General features: G+C 41.2%; 2 protein-coding genes across 2 annotated transcripts in view; one reads left to right on the top strand and one right to left on the bottom strand.

Moving 5' to 3' along the window:
- The window catches only part of LOC132549215 (protein scribble homolog), a 131529-nt gene extending 125206 nt beyond the window's left edge, over positions 1-6323 (top strand). Inside the window, exon 41 of the mRNA XM_060213132.1 lies at positions 1743-6323. The gene's annotated coding sequence lies outside the window, so the exon portion shown is untranslated. The remainder of the gene's footprint in view (positions 1-1742) is intronic.
- On the bottom strand, positions 4272-22034 carry LOC132549214 (monocarboxylate transporter 12-like). Its single transcript, XM_060213131.1, has 7 exons — positions 21851-22034; positions 20909-21052; positions 19685-20089; positions 19040-19309; positions 17480-17605; positions 16949-17068; positions 4272-4585 (listed from the first exon to the last, which is right to left on the bottom strand). The coding sequence occupies exons 1-7, from the start codon at positions 22032-22034 to the stop codon at positions 4272-4274; spliced, it is 1563 nt and encodes a 520-aa protein (XP_060069114.1).
- Positions 22035-22337: the final 303 nt, after the last annotated feature.

The following is a 22337-nucleotide window of genomic DNA, read 5'->3' as shown; positions in this document are numbered from 1 at the left end:
AATCCCTATCTGTGGTCCAAACATCAGTGTGAATCCTGATTCTGTGTGTAAAGTCACTAATCCCTATCTGTGGTCCAAACATCAGTGTGAATCCTGATTCTGTGTGTAAAGTCACTAATCCCTATCTCTGGTCCAAACATCAGTGTGAATCCTGATTCTGTGTGTAAAGTCACTAATCCCTATCTCTGGTCCAAACATCAGTGTGAATCCTGATTCTGTGTGTAAAGTCACTAATCCCTATCTCTGGTCCAAACATCAGTGTGAATCCTGATTCTGTGTGTAAAGTCACTAATCCCTATCTGTGGTCCAAACATCAGTGTGAATCCTGATTCTGTGTGTAAAGTCACTAATCCCTATCTGTGGTCCAAACATCAGTGTGAATCCTGATTCTGTGTGTAAAGTCACTAATCCCTATCTGTGGTCCAAACATAAGTGTGAATCCTGATTCTGTGTGTAAAGTCACTAATCCCCATCTCTGGTCCAAACATCAGTGTGAATCCTGATTCTGTGTGTAAAGTCACTAATCCCTATCTGTGGTCCAAACATCAGTGTGAATCCTGATTCTGTGTGTAAAGTCACTAATCCCTATCTGTGGTCCAAACATCAGTGTGAATCCTGATTCTGTGTGTAAAGTCACTAATCCCCATCTCTGGTCCAAACATCAGTGTGAATCCTGATTCTGTGTGTAAAGTCACTAATCCCTATCTGTGGTCCAAACATCAGTGTGAATCCTGATTCTGTGTGTAAAGTCACTAATCCCTATCTGTGGTCCAAACATCAGTGTGAATCCTGATTCTGTGTGTAAAGTCACTAATCCCTATCTGTGGTCCAAACATCAGTGTGAATCCTGATTCTGTGTGTAAAGTCACTAATCCCTATCTGTGGTCCAAACATCAGTGTGAATCCTGATTCTGTGTGTAAAGTCACTAATCCCTATCTGTGGTCCGAACATCAGTGTGAATCCTGATTCTGTGTGTAAAGTCACTAATCCCCATCTGTGGTCCAAACATCAGTGTGAATCCTGATTCTGTGTGTAAAGTCACTAATCCCTATCTGTGGTCCGAACATCAGTGTGAATCCTGATTCTGTGTGTAAAGTCACTAATCCCTATCTCTGGTCCAAACATCAGGGTGAATCCTGATTCTGTGTGTAAAGTCACTAATCCCTATCTCTGGTCCGAACATCAGTGTGAATCCTGATTCTGTGTGTAAAGTCACTAATCCCTATCTCTGGTCCAAACATCAGTATGAATCCTGATTCTGTGTGTAAAGTCACTAATCCCCGTCTCTGGTCCAAACATCAGTGTGAATCCTGATTCTGTGTAAGTGTTAAATCACGCATCCTCTCATCCCCTTCATTGACCTAGCCCTAATCATTTACCTAAATTGTTTCCATTTGTTCTGTCAGAAAAATCCAAATGGCAGGTTTGATTGTCATTAAATAGGAACTGTAATAAGAATTTTGTCTCCTATTTTAGCCAATCTTGTGATCTGTTGGTTTCCTCTTCCACTTCGGACGTACTGGATATCATGTGGCATAAAAAAAAAAAAAAAAAAAATTCACACACATTCATAACCAGTTGTTGCCTGAAACCCTCATATGTCACTGACTACAAAGGATAAGCTTTTAATCTTCAGACCATGCTGGCTTCAACCCCGACATGGTCTTCTTTATTTACCAGTCATCGTCCAAATCTGAATTATTTTTATGCTTACACTTGGAATTAATTTGTAATGTTGCAGGTTCAGTAACAGTAACTGGATATATAGATGCTAATACCCCCAAAAAACAAAAGTGAGCAGCTCCCTGCCACATGTACCAGACATGCCTATTCCGAGGACAGGGTCAGCAGGAAGGCCAGAGGTGACGTGTGTGCTGTGTGGACCGTCCTATGTGTCGAGCCAAGGCCGGACTTGTTATGGAGATGGAAACCTATAGCGACAATGTGTGATGTCATTATTCTTCATACCAATGTTTTATTTTATCAGACTCATTAACCATGGCTTACATAACAAAAATCATGCCAGATTGTCAAATTGTTCAAGGATTCCTTAATGGAAGGTGGCAATAATTATGCAGAGTGGAATTTCTATAAATTTCCAGAACCAAAGACGTCAATTGATCTTGATCTTCTTTTTTTTTTTTTTTTTTCAATGATATTGTGATCAAGAAAATTTCCAATCCGACCTGTGTTTTCTTGACATGTTATATAATGTCAGTACTTGGAAATGAAAAGTGAGCCCTGAACAGTCTCCTCACTTGGGTCCAAATGCATCATGAAACATCTGATGAAATGTGAAGGACTCAGGCTGTGGGTTGTCTTCAGTGAGGAGTCATAGTTCTAGGAAGTTCTTGACAGATTGGAGATAATATAAAATTTCTAACAATTCAGCCATTCAGAATTCTGATCAATAGAATAAAGAAATGGCTAGGTCATCACACTTGGGAGCTTGCTCACAATGAAAGTTCCCCAGGTACATCATGCTGTGGAGAAGAGGCATTCGTGCAATTTCTAAATATGTTCAAACCGAGGAGTGAAAATATTTTACGGGAAAGACTGGTATTGTTGATTCTATGTTAGGATGTATTTGTACAGAGAATTATATACACATATTTAGCACGTGATAAATACTGGATGGTTGAACTAGTATCTAAAAAGGTTCTGTCGTCATCCTGTTTTAACCTTATATTATAAATTGTAGATTAATTTTAAGTTATATCCTTTTCAACATGGTGTTTTAATTTTTAGCTATTATTTACAGGCGTTGGTCATTGTTTTAAGATTCTGATGGATTTTAATTTAAGCACGTTTACAACCGTAATTTAACTGATTTTGAATTGTAAATTATTTTGTTATATTATAATCTGTTGTACAATAACTTATTGACATATCTACAATTAGGTTTTCAAACATGTATCTCCAAGGTTTTAAAATTTGGACAGAAAGGCAGACTTTATTGATATCAGAACAAAACTTTTAAGATGTTGAACCAGAAAATCAAAGTTTTTCTAGAGGTCTTTTTATAGGTTTAAAATGCTTTTCAAATTTGAGTACTGATTAATTTAATTGATATTTTCAGTATGACTTGCTAGTGTTTGCTTATCAGCTTATTTCTGAAATCAATCATTTTTATTCCCATCCTCAAACTAAGGAACTCCTTTCATGGGCTTTGTGCAAAAGTAGTAGAATGTTTGATCACAGTTTTTATAGGAGTAAAGATGTTTTTAGTATCGGATTTTATTAATGAATGTAGAGTATTCATACAAGTCTTTGGCTGACCTTTGTGTCATGTCAATAATCAGTATTCAGCATAGTATATCATCCTTGGCATATCTTGTTTCAACGTTTTGTAACTATTATTTGTTTTATTTCACAATCTCTTATTTCACAGTATCTCCAAAAGTCCGTGTTTCATGTCAATTTTCATTTTTATCTTTGATTTTTTGCTTCTTTTTTTTTTTTTAATAATGTCTGACCTGTCCTCTAGACTCAAGAAATATTGAGACTCAAATTATTTCACATAGTATATCATTCCTTCCTTCTGTTGAGCTGTTGTACAATAAGTGGCAGTGGAATAAAAGTTATTTTCCCTTGTTTGGATTGGGACAGAGTTTGTTAACTTTGATGCATACGTTCTTGCCTATTACTCTGTGAAGTCTTACCTCGTGACTAAAATTAACTTTTTAATTGAATAAGTTCAGGAAAATGCCAGCCTCAAGATAAAATCTGTGATTTTCTATAAGAATAAATGTTATGAAAATAGACTGTTATCCAATGTTGTGTGGTGTTTCTGTGATGGTGTGAGAAGAACATTCATACAAGGCAGGACTAGCCCATAAGCCAGTGAACATCCATTAATGCGACTTTCTGTGTTGCTAGTCATAAAGTGTACTCTAAAAAAATCCCATCCAGCCAACATAAGTTCTTAATGTTTTACTGGGTGTAAGAATTATGTTTAGTGTGAGTGGGGATTGGGGTAGAGCTAACTCTCTTGTTAAGCGAGATACAGTGATGAAATATGTTAGTACGATAAAATATGATAGTATTATACCTATTTGTTGGTGATTGACCAGATCATGTAAAAACAAATCGTTTTCGTTTGTAGTCTTTCTTAATTGCTTGTGATATGTGATTTTATTGTTTCAACATGTTGGTTTGAAAAGACAATTGTGAGTTATATGATGAAGTTGGAAGTAGACATTTAACATATCTTACAAGGCTTTCCATGGCTACAGTTTCTATGTTTAGATTATAGGGTTCTGTGGTACTGTTAATGATTTCTCTTCTTTACACAAACTTCCACTCTGTTCTGCTCATTGTAGACCATGGAGTTGTTCTGGTCTTGGTCGCCAGTAGACCGTGGAGTTGTTCTGGTCTTGGTCGTCAGTAGACCGTGGAGTTCTGGTCTTGGTCGCCAGTAGACTGTGGAGTTGTTCTGGTCTTGGTCGCCAGTAGACAGCAGAGTTGTTCTGGTCTTGGTTGCCAGTAGACCATGGAGTTGTTCTGGTCTTGGTCGCCAGTAGACAGTGGAGTTGTTCCAGGCTTGGTCGCCATTAGACTGTGGAGTTGTTCCAGTCTTGGTTGCTTGTAGACAGTGGAGTTTTTCTAGTCTAGGTCACCAATAGACAGTGGAGATGTTCTGGTCTTGGTCACCAGTAGACAGTGGAGTTGTTCCAGTCTTTGCCACCAGTAGACAGTGGAGTTATTCCAGTCTTTGTCACCAGTAGACTGTGGAGTTGCTCTGGTCTTGGTCACCAGTAGACAGTGGAGTTATTCCAGTCTTGGTCACTAGTAGACAGTGGAGTTATTCCAGTCTTGGTCACCAGTAGACAGTGGAGTTTTTCTAGTCTTGGTCACCAATAGACAGTGGAGTTGTTCCAGTCTTTGTCACCAGTAGACAGTGGAGTTATTCCAGTCTTGGTCACCAGTAGACAGTGGAGTTATTCCAGTCTTGGTCACCAGTAGACAGTGGAGTTGTTCCAGTCTTGGTCACCAGTAGACAGTGGAGTTGTTCCAGTCATGGTCACCAGTAGACAGTGGAGTTATTCCATTCTTGGTCACCAGTAGACAGTGGAGTTGTTCCAGTCTTGGTCACCAGTAGACAGTGGAGTTGTTCCAGTCTTGGTCACCAGTAGACTGTGGAGTTGTTCCAGTCTTGGTCACCAGTAGACAGTTGAGTTGTTCCAGTCTTGGTCACCAGTAGACTGTGGAGTTGTTCCAGTCTTGGTCACCAGTAGACAGTGGAGTTATTCCAGTCTTGGTCACCAGTAGACTGTGGATTTATTCCAGTCTTAGTCACCAGTAGACAGTGGTGCTATTCCAGTCTTGGGCATGAGGAGACCTGTGTCTTGGTTGCAAGTAGACAGTGGAGTTGTTCTCGTCTTGTTCGCCATTAGACCAATGGAATATTTTGTGTAGGAAGAATTTTAATGTGTTCCTTCATGTTAGATATACTTTAGACTTGTTTTCCTGTTTGAGAATATCACTTGATTTAATTTGTCACAAATGTTTAAACATGTCTAAAGTTATAATGAATAATTATCAGCCGTAGAAGATGGTCGTTATGTATTTAACACATTAATTTTTGCTGTTAGAAAATTACAACATTAGCCAAACAACCTAACCTCTCCCAAGCATAACTGTCAAAAGTCATCTGTTCATACCAGATATTTCAGCTCATGATGAATATATCAGTTACATCTGAATATATATGACAATCTCCCTATGTCTGATATGTTCATCAAATGAAATATCTGATGTCATAACTATACATCTTATTTTGAGTGGCTAAGGAATGGTGTAGTAACATCAAACTCATACACAAAATAACCATGAAAGGCAGCCAATTGTGAAATTCTGTAATGCACAGCTTGGCCAGGTACAAGGTCTAATCGCCAGACTGAAATCATCAGTATTGACAGGTATGCTTTAGAGAAGAAGTTTGTTTTTTTATTGAAAGATATCAATAGAAAATATTTTGTGTTTATTTACATTGAAAAAAGTATATTTCTGTTGATATTCAACCTCTCATCCCTCTGAATGCTGGAATAGACTAGTCCAAATTCTGTTAACCAGAGGATTATGCCATTGCCGCCCACTAATCAGGGATAATGCCATTGCTACCCCTCTGATCCCTAGAATAAACCAGTCCATGATAAACCAGAGGGTTAAACCATTGTCACCTCTCTGGAATGGATCTTTTGAAATGTGGGAGGCAGGGTTGAACCTTTTATGTTAAATCATCCATACAGCCTCATTCCACTGTTGTAACTGTGCCAGATTTGAAGGATGGGATATTTCTAATAAATTAAAATTTCAGGAATCAAGTCTTCATTTGTTTGTGGCTTTAAAATAAACACGAATTTTCAGTTAACTTCAGTTTCACATTAGGAAACATGCATCATACTCCACCAATCAGATCTACCCCAGAATGCATTGCAGTACCCCACATTTGTCAGGAAGAGAGACAACTCTGATAGAGATGATTGAATTTAATCGCTCAAAAAGTCTGGTGCAAGTTAAATTGGTATTACATCCCGCAACAGAGATCAGGGCAGTGCCAACAAAATCGTGTGAAATACTGAGAACGAGTCACAGGTCAATAGAATAACTCGCAAAGAGATTATGCAGTTCACTTTAGAATCTAGACTATTTCTACTTAATTTCTCAAAGCTGTGCATTGTGCATCAACCAAATTGGGATCTATTGATTCCGAGCAGGCATTATATTTTAAACTCTGGTTAGGAGAAGAGTGCTTTCATTGTTTAGATCAAGAAATGGAATCCCCACGCTTGATAAGCAATATAGAAGTATTAACGCGGAGAATCTTGAATGGTCATGACACCATGATTTCAAGTTAAATATTTGAGTTCATGTCGGTATAAACACTTAAGCATAAGCAAGTGATAATTGATATTGGGTTTGATTCTGTCACATGTACATCACCAATGTTGGGCTTGATTCTGTCACATGTACATCACCAATGTTGGGCTTGATTCTGTCACTTGTAGAATACCAATGTTGGGCTTAATTCTGTCACATGTAGAATACCAATGTTGGGCTTAATTCTGTCACATGTAGAATACCAATGTTGGGTTTGATTCTGTCCAATTCTGTCATTCTGTCACTTGTAGAATACCAATGTTGGGCTTGATTCTGTCACGTGTAGAATACCAATGTTGGGCTTAATTCTGTCACATGTAGAATACCAATGTTGGGTTTGATTCTGTCCAATGTAGGTAACCAATGTTGGGTTTGATTCTGTCACATGTAGATCACCAATGTTGGGCTTGATTCTGTCACGTGTAGAATACCAATGTTGGGCTTAATTCTGTCACATACCAATGTTGGGTTTGATTCTGTCCAATGTAGGTAACCAATGTTGGGTTTGATTCTGTCACACGTAGATCACCAATGTTGGGCTTGGTTCTGTCCAATGTAGATCACCAGTTTCTGGCTTAATTCTGTCCAATGATAATGATATTACTCTTTACAATGATCCTCCACATGCTAATTCTAAAAATGTGTTAAACACAGAGTTCGTGAAAGTGAACATATTAGAATCTTTAAAACTGTAGGTGATAGAAAGGCAGACATTACGCTCTCTCATCTTCGAAACAATTGTAGCAACCTTAATTTTGATTATACCATGACCATTTTGTTGATAACCCAGTATGTCCCTGTACCTATGTATTTGAATCAGTTTCTCGTTATATTCAATCTGATTATTTCTATGAGAAACTATTCTGATAACCATAATTATATTGATATTTTGTTATATGATTGTCCTGACTGTAATAGAAACAGACAAATGCTTAGTGATATTTTCTTTTTCATTGGAAAATCTAAGCGCTTCAAATTTTACTTCTCAAAGTAAGCCATAATATAGACATGTTTATTCTTAATTGACTTGATAAAACATAAATTAATTTGACTTTGATAAATGAATCTGGTTGAACAAAATATATATAAGAAATTTATTTTCCCCTTTAATTGACTGCTAATAAACTCCTATTAAAATACTTACATTAAGTCGACATTGTATCTAATTGATATATTATAATCATCACACTTTAGTAATTGTGTGGTAGTGTAACATGCAACCCCATCAACTATTTGTTAAGAGGGTCAGAAACATGAGCAAGCCTCAGATTACCTTGCTGGGAATCTATTTGAATCAGCTTGACGAATTGAGGGACTACTGACGAAGCAAAATATATACAGATATGCATATGAATGGAACACGCTATGTACAGGTTAAGGGGACTAAACATCACCAATGAATGAACTCTGATCCTGTATACGCTTATTTAGCGTTATTAAAACAATTACTCCGGTTGCTCGGGATTTCCTATTCTTATGGTTTATAACTGCATGGATATTCAGTGCAAACCCAACCGAGTTACATGAAGGGACATCTTTAGTTTGAACTAAGACAAGCAAACTTGAGGTTTTTTAATGTAAAACCAATTTTCATGATGTAATACTTACCATAACTTTAGTATGCAAATACAGTACCTACACCCATCTTTGTATCCCAACAACAAAAGATTCAAAAGAAAAACAATCCCGCCCTCCCTACGATCCATGAGCCATCACGGCAGGAACGCAGAGTGATCTCCCTTCCTCTAATAACCTTTATGGCATAAACCCCACAAAGGGGCAGCCAGGCAGATAAGGAAGAGGGGAGGATAGGGTGGGACTCCATAAAGTTATGGTAAGTATTACATCATGAAAATTGGTTTTACATTAAAAAACCTCAATTTACATTAAAAAACCTCAATTTCATTTCAGTAATAATTACCATATCTTTAGTATGCGAATTCGTCTTACCGTAGTGGTGACTAGAAGCCAGGCAGCCCCTTCAGCACAACCAAAGTAGTAGGGAGGGAGAACAGAGTGCTAAAGTGAAGGAAGGGACCTCTCTGTGAAAGAGCAGGTGTACCCACATGCCGCCGTACGGAAAGACATGGCCCGGGGCTAACGAGGAGGCCCAGCCACTGACTATGCCACCACCAAAGGTCCCAATGAATACAGGCCTTCTGAGTGGGAAGCTAGGGATCACAGATAAAAATCTGTGAAGGTATCCCTGCCCTGCCAGAATACTGCAGACATGACCTCCTGAAAGGAGGACTCATTGAGGGAAGGGCCCAGGATGAAGCAAGGGCCCTGACCTCGTGAGACCGCGCTTTCGCTCTCGCCCGAGCCAGATCATCAAAATGCTCATAAGCATACTAAATCACCTGGCAAACCCACCTGGAAACCGACTGGGAGGAGATATCTCGTTGCCCCTGTTTAATGGGCAAAACAGACGGGATCGAGAGCCCCGCCCCCCCCCCCCCCCCCCCTGGTTTTATCAAGATAAAACCTAAGAGCCCGACAAAGACAAAGCAACCTATCTCGCTCCTCCGAGCTAGTCACAGCCAGGATCCTGATGGGATCGTGCGAGAACCCCGGAACCTGATTCTTCGCTAAAAACAACTCTATTCATAGCAAAGCCTCTGATTAGGGCAGAAAGAGAGGAGGACTAACCGATCTCCTTCCTGCCATAACAAGCAAGAACTCTGGCAATAGCTGTACGATAGCCAGCAATAGTGCCAGGTGGCAGATAGCGGTACCTAAACAGAGAGATTAGGAAGTCCGCAATCAAATGCAGAGGCTTCGAATGAATAAGCTTCCTTGCCGACACACCAATCACAGAAGATCATCCAACGTGACTGGTAGACGGCAGAAGAGGAAGCCCTGATTGATTGCTCAATGCAATCTGACACCTCTTGAGAAAAGCCTGCCTTGGCGTGGCTTCCAGAGATAGCCTCAACGCGTGAAGGTGGAGGATCTCTGGTCAAGAGTGTGTCGTTCTGGGCCAAGGCTGGCGAAAGAGATTCGGTCTGGTGGGGAGAGCCAAGGGCTCCTCCACCAGAAACGACAAGAGCTCCTGAAACCAAGCCTGCCTCGGCCACAGAGGGGCTCTCAGAAGTAAGGAGCAGTGATGCTCCCAGAACTTCTGTAGAACCCTGCCCACCAGGTTGAAGGGAGGGAATGCATATGCATACGTCCCTTCCTATTCCAGAGAAAGGGCGTACACAGCCCACGCCTTACGGTCTGGGACCGGGGAGACGAAGGTTAGCAGCTGGTTGTTCAGGGAAGTGGCAAACAGGTCTATAATAGGTCTGTCCCACGCCTGACAATTCCCCTTGAAAATGAAGGGACACAGCTGCCATTCCGTCAACACCGGCTGGTGGCGCCTGGAGAGTGGCCACCAACACACTCAGCCTGCCAGAAAGATGCTTGACCGCTATGGTCAACTGCATGTCCTGGCAGAGAAGAAGGATGTGGATGGAGAGGGCACACAGGACATGAGACCTGGTGGCCCCTGTCTCTCCAGATACGCGACAACTGTTGTCGGTAGCCACACTTTGGACTGCAGGATACCCCTAAAGGACTGCAGAGCCAAATGAACAGTCTCATCTCGAGTACACTGATGTGCTCCGAGAGCTGTTCGCCAGACCACTCCCCCGAGCGGCATTGGCCATCGAGGTAAGCTCACATTCCTGTCATGAATGCGTCCATGAACAGGATCATAGAGGGGAAAGGCTTGGTCAGAGGTACCCCGTGGAAAACGTTCTCCTGAATGGTCCACCAGCAAGAGGACTCCCTGACAGACTGGGTAAGCGGGATCCAGGCCTCCTGGATGACGGAACCCAGTCAGACAGGAGGAACATCTGGAGAGGTCCTATGTGAATCCTCCCTAGGGGGACCACATATGCCAAGGAGTTGAGATACCCCAGAAAACTGAGGAATCAATGTACCTGGACAAGCGACCAAGTGATGAAAGTCAGAGCCAGAGCCCTGACCTTCTCAAACTTCTCCAGAGGTGGAAGGGCTAAGCCCCGAACCATGTCAAAATGGTTCCCCAGGAAGAAGAAGTCCTAATATGAAGGAACCTCTGACTTCTCTCTGGAAGGAATGAAGCCGACACTGAGCAAGAGTTTCAGGACCAGACGAGTGTCCTTCACTAACGATTCCCACACCAAATGAGGCATGAGGGAGTCGTCGAAATAGATGTGGACGTCTATTCTGCGTGAGTGAAGGAAACACCAGCAGCAACTTGGTGAACACCAAAGGAGCTGTCGTGAGCCCCAAGGGCATCTCTGCCTTGGCAGCATGGTCCCTACTTCCTCCTGGAGCACCCGTGCCCTTTCTGAATCCCCGGGAGGAGGAAAGAAACAAAAACGGCCAGGAGGTGAGGGACGAATCCTGAAGAAGGGGAATACCTAGACCCTCCCTGACCACCGACAAAAGCCCAAGCGTCATCTGTAATATCCTGCCACTGGGAAAGGAAAGTAGAGAGACGTCCGCCCACAGGGAGTTCCGGATGGGGCAGATTGAGCCCCTGCCAGACCAGAGAATCGTCTGCCCACCCGGAGCCTGAGCCTGCGGGAGAAGGACATGAGCCCGGGAAAGGAGAACCACCGTCCACCCGGCCATACCCTTCGCCTTTCGCGGCCAAGAAGCAGAAATAGTCAGGAACCCTTCTTCTTGCCCCCAGGAGGTTTCTTTTCTTACCCTTCCTACCCTTCCCCTTGTTGCCGTTGAAGTGAGGTTGGGACTTGGGCTGTGCAGAAAACTGAGCAGCCGAAGACTTCGCCTTCTTCTTAGGAGGCACTGACCCCTGCGAGGCACTGGCCTTCTCAGCCTGAAACCTCTTCACCAGAAGTGCTGAGGCGACCGAGTCCTCCTTCATATCCTTCTGAACCCAAGGAAGAGCTCCCCTGAACAGGGTAGAGCCCTAGAAGGGGGCATTCAACAAGCGGAAACGGTAGGGTTACTGGACTGGGCGGATTTTCAGAACTGAAAACTGCCTAGCCAACACGGCATTGACGAGCAGAGAACCTGCAAGGCTGCCGTGTCCTGTATGTCGGCTGTTCTGTCTCGGATAACCGACACTCAGGCAAATCGGATACCCTGTATAGACAAACTGTCAGGAAGTCTATGTATGACAGAACTTGGATGGAGAGGTGCAACATTCTCTCCATCCTGTGGTGCTCTTTGGGATCGAGCACCACCTGGTCCACTGATTTGCCGGGCCAGGCAGCCAGCTGTCTCAACTCCAGCTGTGCTGGTTGAGAGGCCAGCTGCCCATCATGTGTGGCATAGTCGGAAGCTGAAGCCTCCGACAATTCACCAACACTGAGCTGCAGACCGACAAACCCGGGAGCACGGGTAGAGAAGGAGTCCTTCTCTAAAACCGGAGCCCGGGCCGTGGCCAGAACCGAAGACATGATATTGCCTTCTGGCAGAGACCGATCTGAGCGAACGGAAGCCCGAGGAGCCACCAGGGAACCCAGAAGGATGGTGGATTCAGGCGCCGACGATGCTGAGGCGGTGGGCAAACCTCCGCCCTGAGAATCCGGGAGATGTTGGCCCGGAGGACCTGCATCCCAGAAAGCACATGCTGAGCCTCGGCTTCAGCAGTCTCAGGGCCATCTTCCCCTTGTGAACCCTCTTGGCCCAGGAGAAAGATGTATGACATCGTCTTCCTCTGCCGAGCCCGCACCCTCGATGTCCATCTCCTCCTCAATAGAGACCGAAGTCCCCTTGGGAGGAACAGGGGCCGCCAGAGGAGCCATCTTCGCAGAGGGGAACTCCTCTTTATGGCATTTGGACGCAGCGCGACCAACAGCCGTAGCTGTAGGCTTGGGTCGGAGACCCGAAGCCGACCCCTGGGAACAGGAGACCGACGGGTCCGCGCTGGAGGCGGAAGTCCTTAAGGTCTGGCAAACCTTTATAGGACCGGCCAACAAGGCCCCCGAAGTAGCAGAACATTGGGGGGATTCCGCACTGCTATAACATCTCCTAGAGGAGAGACCAACCCCTATGGGTTCCACGAGTGAAGACCCATGGGGTAAAAACCCAAATCCCTGAGGGAATGGGAACGGTCCAGCGGGCCGGGAGTGACCCCAGAACTGGCCAAGATGGCCTGCCTGAGTCTGGGGCTGGACACCCTGTCCAAAGGACCAGGATGAACCGCCACTCCCACCAGGTGGAAACCCAGACATGTACGGGCTAAGCCCGTAACTGCTGAGTAACTGTTGGTACCCAAAACCATCCGCAGGTTGGCCTGGGCGACCCAGGAATAAGTGCCCGCAGGCACCCCTACTCCCTGAGCCCGGGGGAAAGGGAGACCGGAAACCGGACTCCTGGCCTGAAGCCCCAAACCCTTGGGGGAAAACCCCCTGGGAAACCCTGCACTGGGAAATCTGGATAGGGACGGAAAGTCCCAGAGCCAGAAGCCTGTGAGGGTGGGAAAACAGACCCCGCGCTGACACCAGGATTAGTGAACTCAAGTGTCACTAATCCCCGTAGCCACAGACAATCCTGACAAAAAGTCTGTGGCCCCTGACCCTATACCCGAAGGCACAGTTCCGGAGTCAAAGCGGCCCCCACCAACGACGCCACCTGGCGCGCCGAGGTCCCTGAAAGAATCAGAGACCTCGACCGGAAGTCCCTTTCCGACGGTAACACCGCCGCCTATCGAGAGCTACCGGCCAATTCGACCCTTGACTGCGCCGAGTCAGGGTCGGGCTGCCCCCCCCCCCTACTCCAGGACGCACCTGAACAGGGGGAGCCACCCCCTGCTGAAGGGCGGAGCTCGGTGGAACGAGAGCACCCCCAGCAGGAACGCTCTGGTTCAGAACTTGAGGAGGGAGGTCTTAAAAAGCTTACTTCCCTTACCGGAAGAAGAGGACGAATTCCTCTTCCGGCGGAAAGTTAGCTGGAAAGGCATGGTAGCCTAAGCAGCAGACTCCATGTGCAAACAAAGTTCACATAGCGAGGTCTGGCTGCAATGTCGGCAAATGGGACAGGTATCATGGGGTTCCCATTATCTATAGAAATAGGAACATCCATGCGCTGACCCCCGACGTAAACCCGGCACCTTTATCCAGCATCGAAACAATAAAAAATTGTAACAATGAAAACAAGGATAAAAAGTTTTCTAACAATCAAAAAACTACGAACGAGATCATAAAACCTACCGTACGCAGCAAGATTGTACTGCAAAAAAAGAAAACGGTCGTACAAAACGGCCGACAAAGCAGCAAGAAAACAATTTCAACTTCACGAAAATCCGAGTGACGAGACAAGTAGTCACGCACTCGAACACGCGGAGGAAAAACACGGCCGGAAACGAAGTTCTCGAACAATCAAAAAACTACGAACGAGAGCACAAAGCCTACCGTACGTAGCAAGATTGCACTGCATAAATAAAACGGCCGTACAACACGGCCGACAAAGCAGCAAGAAAAACAAATTCCAACTTCACGCAAATCCGATCAACGAGACAAGTAGTCACGCACTCGAATACGTGGAGGAAAAAACGGCCGGAAATACGGTCAAAATAAACAAATGACAATACTTAATTTCACAATATAAGTTGGGAGATGGGTTTATAGACTACTAATAGAGTAACAATATACTCAAACGACAATGGCAGTACGAAGAGAAGGAGTAAGAAAAGCACTTAGCTCAGACACCTCCGCACTCGTCGGCAGCCATAAAGGTAAGAGGAAGGGAGATCACTCTGCGTTCCTGCCGTGATGGCTCATGGATCGTAGGGAGGGCGGGATTGTTTTTCTTTTGAATCTTTTGTTGTTGGGATACAAAGATGGGTGTAGGTACTGTATTTGCATACTAAAGTTATGGTAATTATTACTGAAATGAAATAGTGGGTTGAGCAACTAATCTCACTGTTGCCTCGAACTAATCTACACGTAGTTGGAACTAGGCCTAACGAACCCATTCACAGGATCCATATAGCGACTATCTCACTGAGGCAACTTTAATTACATCGGATGAGGCAATCTTTCAGGCCTATCACCAGTAAACACTATCAGTCCTGTTATATTGCATGCACGCTATACTGCTACTCATACCTTCTATGGTCGTCATCAGGTGGCCGATAGGAATATAAGACAACAGAGAACTGCAGCTTGCGGGTAATAAAGAACTGTGTCATCAATACCCCTAGTTCTCGAGGGGAGATAACTAAATTTTGGACTCGTCCTGATATTCCGGTCTTTCGTTCGTTTGAAAGATACGATCGGACATACTTTCACTTTATCATGCCAAAGCATGTACTTGGCATCGATCAGAGTTATCAACACAGAAGTAAGTAGAACATAAAATCATGACCAGTGCATTAATTGCACTATATAAACTGTTGATCACTCTACCATTAACGTTTTACTATTCCATGTATACTATCTTATAAATGTTATCGTTAATGATAATGTAGATGTAGTATATACATGTGTCTGTGTGAATGAGGGTGAACTTATATGCTGTAAGTTTTGAGTTACCTCCCTTGATTGTGTTATGTACGTATAGTGTAGATGTAATCCATACATGTGTCTGTGTGAATGAGGTTGTGCGCTTATCTGTTATACGCTGTAAGTTTTGAGTTACCTCCCTTGATTGTGTTATGTACGTATAGTGTAGTATGTAATCCATACATGTGTCTGTAAATGAGGGTGTGTGTTTATCTGTTATACGATATATGCAAATTAAGAATTAGATACAATAGAGATAAAAATTGTACAAAAGACACACAAGTGAATAGTACTTTTTAATACAAATAAAGAATTAGATACAGTAGGGACAAAGATTGTACAAAAGACACACAAGTGAATAGTACCATTTAATACAAATAAATAATTAGATACAGTAGGGACAAAGATTGTACGAAAGACACACAAGTGAATAGTACTTTTTAATACAAATAAAGAATTTGATACAGTAGGGACAAAGATTGTACGAAAGACACACAAGTGAATAGTACTTTTTAATACAAATAAAGAATTAGATACAGTAGGGACAAAGATTGTACAAAAGACACACAAGTGAATAGTACCTTTTAATACAAATAAAGAATTAGATACAGTAGGGACAAAGATTTTACAAAAGACACACAAGTGAATATTATCTTTTAATACAAATAAAGAATTAGATAGAGTAGGGACAAAGATTGTACAAAAGGCACACAAGTGAATAGTACCTTTTACTACAAATAAAGAATTAGATACAGTAGGGACAAAAATTGTATAAAGTTTTCTTCCATTATATTAGGATAGACTAGAGAGTCTTGTGAAGTTTCATGTTGCAATAGTATATCCACGGTGAATCCTCTGCATGGTTTCTGCCAGGCATTACTATAAGGGATTACTACTCATCCTTTCAGATTGTTCCTTTCCTTGGTGTTTTGTGTCTTGTATTTTTCTGATGAAGGTGACAGTATTGTCAACGAAATGTCACATTTTCATCTTCAACTGATTGTGTTGTAAGTGTTTTGAAATGCTTCCATATACCCACGATGTCAATCTTGGTAAATATTTTACCGTTCTCAAATAAGCACAGGGTTAACAACTAAACCACAAGGCATACAAACGATCATGAACGCATTCTGCTTCACCAAGAAATAGAAGATCCTGATAATAAATTTTAGATCAAGCATTTATACACTTAATCAACTTGCATTTCTCGATAACCTGTGTTGTAAGGTTACCTGGAAGCTGTCGATATCTTTTACTGAAATCGTAATGTTTGAAACAAGCCCTTTATATCGAATCAACGGAGACATTTGGACACAGCAAGTTCGCGAAGCAGGAATTTTCAACATAAAAAATGCTCCCATGGGGAAATTAAATAAAAAAAAAAAACCAGGTATTCATTTAGATATATACATTGACATGGCAACAACATTGCCTTCTTATTTATATACGCACCTCAATTCTAAAGAAAAAAGATAAAGAGTACTAGATTCCTTTTGTTTGAAATGGGATGTGAAAGTGTACAGAGTGGAATAAACTGATATTTAGTTGATACTTTCATACTATATGTGGAGTATTGACATCAGACGAGGTTCTGTGGTCTCGTCTTGATGGGGATTACTATTTTGTTCCCATCTTGCAATACAACGCATTGGAAAACACATCAACCCCGCTAGTCCTATCGTTCCACCGGCAAAGTAAAATGCTGCGTCATAGCTCTCTGTTAGATCTGACAATGCTCCTGTAAAAAATAATAACAATTTGATAATGAATAAAGTAAATAAAGACATCAACAAATTCTACTAACCTAAACTTCGATAACAAAGACTTTTGAATGCGCTGTAAGCTTACACCCAACAGCTGTAAGCTTGCACATAGATGTTGATAGGGTGTACAACATAATCTGCATCTTCTGCTTTATCGACAATTCCTACAATATTCTCTCTCCCTCAACAAGCGAATAGCAAGCATGTTTATTATGTATGTCAAAATACCAATTTAATTAAAGTGAGAAAGCTATTGTCTAGTGTGAATTCTAACAAGTCCTGACCAAGCTTAAGGAAGTTTTGTTTTAGCAATACAAGCATGTTTATGATTTAATACTTTCTAAAAAGACTTGATAAACAGGAAAATCTAGTGTGCTTTGTAATACCTGCAATTGGTGATCCTATGAAGACACATATGCTTAATATGAAGTTCACAAATCCAAGAGTATTAGATAGCCATTTAACTCCCTTTATTTCTACCAGGATGATCGACTTCAACACCACGAATGTTCCTGAAATGTCAATATGAAAAACGTGTTCCAATTCCTTATTTTACAAGCAGAAAAAAGCCAAAACCCCGAAAAGTTTATAAAGATTATGTTTTATACTCGTCATTATAATCTCATTGGGAAATATTTTACTTTATTTCCTAATGCAATATGGAACTAACATTTACAGCTTTCCGCCAAGCAGTATAATAGGCTTTATGATTTCAATTTCCCTATGGTGAATTTTCCATTTCTGGATTGCAACATCCTTGCATTTACAACCTATTTTGTTTGCATTTCGCAGTTGGTTCGATAATCTCTGTTTGTTCCTATTATTTTTCGTGCAAGAATTCGTCAACTGCCGGACAAACTCGTAACAAAGGGTTTCAAGAGATACAGGTTGGTGAAAATTATGGGAAAGTTTCACTGTCATCAAAGTGATCTCATCGAGAAATATTCTATTTCGTTGTGCGACATGAAGCTGGATGTGTTTGATATACCTGTTAGCATTGTTTTCATTTGGGAACATGACATTAATCAGGATTAGCATGACGGAAGTCGTCGATATCACTTTTCAGAAACACCCTATTTCATTCGCCTTGCTTATTTTCAGAAGTAACCTTTTTGCATATTTTCCCTAGTTTCGTTGAATTTGGGTTTGAGTTCTAATTTTGAGGCCAACATACAAAGGTGAAAAACAAATCATTCATGCAATGATAAAGAAAATAAATGGAAATATCAGCAAAAGTAAGTTTTTCACAGGGGCACTTAAAATGACACGATGAGTTTGGACTTCATCTGCCCAACCTGCCATGTAAATCGATGCCAATCCAGGTAGCTTCTCAAAATGAAACCCTTGTTATCAAATACGTTACCTCTTCATAGCCGATGTTTTTTATATCAATACATCAGTTGTGTTACGTTGAATACACTCATTGTCGGGGTGATTGTCTGTAGGGTGACAACAATCCTTCCCTTTTAAGTGTGACGTTGTAATTTCGTGCATCCATTATGATTTCATGAAAGACGAAGGTATATAATGAAAAATGAAATAAAGCCGATGTTTTTTTTATATCAATACATCAGTTGTGATACGTTGAATACACTCATTGTGTGACGAAGGCATAAAATGAAAGTGTTGTCAAATGGCGTTAAGCAACGTGATAATAAGAATATAGCATTCGTTTACATCACTACTGCGATGTTATGGTTTTTCAAAGAATTGATATAGCAAGTCTTGCCTTTTTTAATTTATAGAGTTCCTACTGAGCTAAACAAGAAAAAAAGACAGCTTCTGTAAATATCCAGTATGTAATAGAAACAATATCTAACGTTTCTGCAAATATTGCTGGAAACACTGACCGAAGTTTGTGATGTTGTGTGACGTCAAATTTACATATTTTTTTACAATGTCACAATATATCATTACTCGAGAGTTTATTGGTGTCAAAAACCTACCTGCAGTAGCGCCGAATAGAGCGGAATACACCATCAAGATGGAATACGTGGTATATAGCGGCACACAGCACGTGGTTATCCCTCCAATGAAAAGCATGGTACCATTGATGATGATGCAGTCTGCCCAGGATTGATCAGTCAACAAACCAACCAAAACCCTTGATACAGTGTTAAAAATCCCCATTACAGATATAAGAAGCGCTCCTTCACTTGCGGATATATCGAGGTCACTGGCATAAACAGGCAGGAAGTTAAAAGGAATATAAAACCCTGTTAAAGGAATGGATCTTGGATGAAATTTAACGCCAATATTTTTGGGATTTGTATAACAAAACAAACTGTTGAAGTGATGTAATCTGGTATTATTTAGTTTTCTTTAATCTATATAACGTTTATAGCTTTGCTTAACAACTACAACAACAATAACAACAAGAGTTTCTCATCTCCTTAAATACAAAGAACACTTAGTTACTGTTTGAGGTATATCAAAGCAGAAGCATTGTACTAAATCTAAAGTTTACCGTTTTAGCAAAATGGACATTTTTGCCTAATGTATTATCTATATTTTGTGTGGTTGTATTCTAGATATGCTATTCTATAAACCAATGTAAGAAATTATACGGAATATCATTTGGAGATGCTTACCTATGCACACCAAAACCCCAGATATGCTATACAGAGCAAACGTTGGACTGGTCAGGAGTGACCACTTAAAAGTTTGTTTTAAAACACGAACGAATTGTTTGCTTTGGGACTTGTTGCGGGCTTTTATTTTCATGGCGGTAGGTGAGTCTAATTTCGAGCATTTTCGCGACGGAAGAGGGCCGTAGGAAGCAGCAAAGATGACGCCATTTAACGTAACTGCTGATAATATCCATAACGCGCCTTTCCAGTCGTAGGTTTTCAGTAGAAGGACTGATAAAGGCGCGAACACAATTCCTCCTATTCCAGACCCACATACGGCAATCCCAGTAGCTAAGGCTCGACGTTTACTGAAATAATGTCCAACAATGACGACAGAGGGCGTGTATACCAGTCCGAATCCAATGCCTGGAACAGTCAGAGCAGCACCATTGTGTTAAATCTGCAGCTTAGATTATTAGTTTCAAGACAGATTCCGTCGAATTTAGTTTCTAATTCAATATTTTTTTCTCTGCTCAGATTCAGAAACGGTAAGCATTTAACCGACCATTCATAGCAGTGATATCATTTACATATATCCTAATTCTTGATTCGATATGGAGCTGGACGTGTTTGGTGCTCGTTAGTTTGTCTGTGACTTCCGTTGTTCTCATTTGAAAACGTGACATTATCTACTTGGATTGAACAAAATTTACACGGCGAGTGTCGTCAGTGAAGCAAAAGATGCTTACTCTTCCTTCTTTTACCTTTCAGGAGTCTTCATGTAAATCTTTCTTTTTTCATATTTTACCTTTGTTTTACTGAATTTGAGTTTGGATTATGATTATGTTGACATGTTAGTATTTTTTCGAGATATTGTAATTGTCGAACACTACCCAGATTATTGAGTTATGAACTCCAAACAGACTTCTCCAACAAATCATCTGGGAACGAAACAACCAATCAACCAATCAGTCAATTAACCGATCTATCAGTCAGTCAATCAGAACAACAACAACAACGAAATCTCATAGAAAACAAGGTATTCATAGCTAAGAAAGTTTACATATCGCTCTATCAAAAAAGAATACATCAAAACAACTAAAAGTTTAATGCCAAAATAAATACCATAGAATTACCAAACAATAAAACGATGCAAAAATCACGTGCCTTAAAACGAATCTGAAGCAGTGAAATACATGTACGTCACAATACACATATATAATGACGTTAGATATAAAGACTTACCGCTTACGACACCGTACAACAGGATCATAACGTCGAGGTTTGGTGAGAACGTGGACAGGAAAAGTCCAACACTGGCTATAACCGATCCTGTAATTACTAACCGTCTATAGCCAAACCTGTTTATCAGAGCTCCGGACACCAAGCCTGTATTGTGAAATGTATGTACATAAGGGTTGCCAATAGGAGGAGGTGGGGGAACAAATGTTCACACCTTCAGGGATCAGCATGTTTAGTTTGCATTTTACATCTCAACTGTAAATCACTTATTTTCGCGAGGGATTGTATTTCGCGTTTATTGGCGAGCAGCATCATTCGCGAATTCAAATCCCTCGCGAATATGCTTTTGCTGTATTGTCCTTAAATAAATTACTTTTGTAGTGTGGTAAATGCGAAATTATATGTCCGCGAATAAGATAATCACATATCTTTCGTGAATTTAGATACTCGTTAAAGTGATTTACACTACATTTTAATAAGTTATATTTTTACTACTTTTGTCGACAGATAATAAACCCATGAAAATATATTAGCAGAGAAAAAAATAATTCATATCACCTTTTGCATTGAAAATTTTGGTAAAAACCCGACAAAACATCATGTAGAGAGTTATGTTTCAAATAACTGTATATAGTTATCAAGGTTTGTACAAAATGCACACAAGGTGATAACAATCATCAGTATAGAATTAGACAGAGCCAAATGATGAAGTGATCTATTCCATACAACTGTTTTGTCCTTCTAAGACTTGTCAGTGATGGAGAGGGCCGCCTAATGTTGAACCCTAGGAGGAGACTCTTGAAGGAAATATCAAAATCTTATATTTTAATAAATTGTAATTTTGAGTATGGAATACAAACGCGAATATTCAATACACTGGAAAAACATTATGGTGTCATTATATGAAAACTATCTATAACAGTTAAAATACCCAGTAATACATACCCATACACAGATAGGTACCACTTATGATGGAACTGAGCAGCTGAGTCTTCCAAATGCTGCCTCCGAAATACTCGAGGAAGTGATTCAGGAACGTTCCAAACGAAAAGCAAATTCCGTCCACCAGAAAACTGTGCATGAAGGAAGACAATGTCACAGCCCAGCCCCTTCCTCTAAGAGTAGCCATGGAGACTTTCTCGGCGTGTTGTTCATACAAGAATTTCGTATCCCGTGTGTTTTTCGTTAACTCAGACATTTCATTTGAACTGAAAAAACGAGCGTTATTTTTTCAGTACAGTACAAGACACCCAAGTGAATAGAACTTTTGAAGAAAAATTCAAAATCAGATACGTTAGTTTCCAATCGACGTTTTACTTTTGACAAAGCTGCAAACAATTCACCCTTTGTTTTTTCATAGGTCTTCGCGTAAATCTTTCTTCTGGTATATTTTTACCGGACTTAACGAATTCGAGTTTCTGATAAAATTAAT

This window comes from Ylistrum balloti, unplaced genomic scaffold, assembly GCF_031769215.1.
Source record: "Ylistrum balloti isolate Yb309-2 unplaced genomic scaffold, AGI_CSIRO_Ybal_v1 Utg370050, whole genome shotgun sequence".
NCBI lineage: Eukaryota > Metazoa > Mollusca > Bivalvia > Pectinida > Pectinidae > Ylistrum > Ylistrum balloti.
Note: the sequence above shows the minus strand (reverse complement) of the source record. Positions and strands in the feature narration are given on the sequence as shown.

Excerpts from the sequence above, each read along its gene's own strand:
- LOC132549214 (XM_060213131.1), bottom strand. The coding sequence starts at position 22,034 with ATGGCTACTCTTAGAGGAAGGGGCTGGGCTGTGACATTGTCTTCCTTC. Across the intron at positions 17,606-19,039 it reads TCTATTCGGCGCTACTGCAG|GAACATTCGTGGTGTTGAAG; the intron begins GTAGGTTTTTGA and ends TTGACATTTCAG. Across the intron at positions 4,586-16,948 it reads TGCAAGATGGGAACAAAATA|CAACCAAGACTGGAACAACT; the intron begins GTAATCCCCATC and ends ACTGTCTACAAG.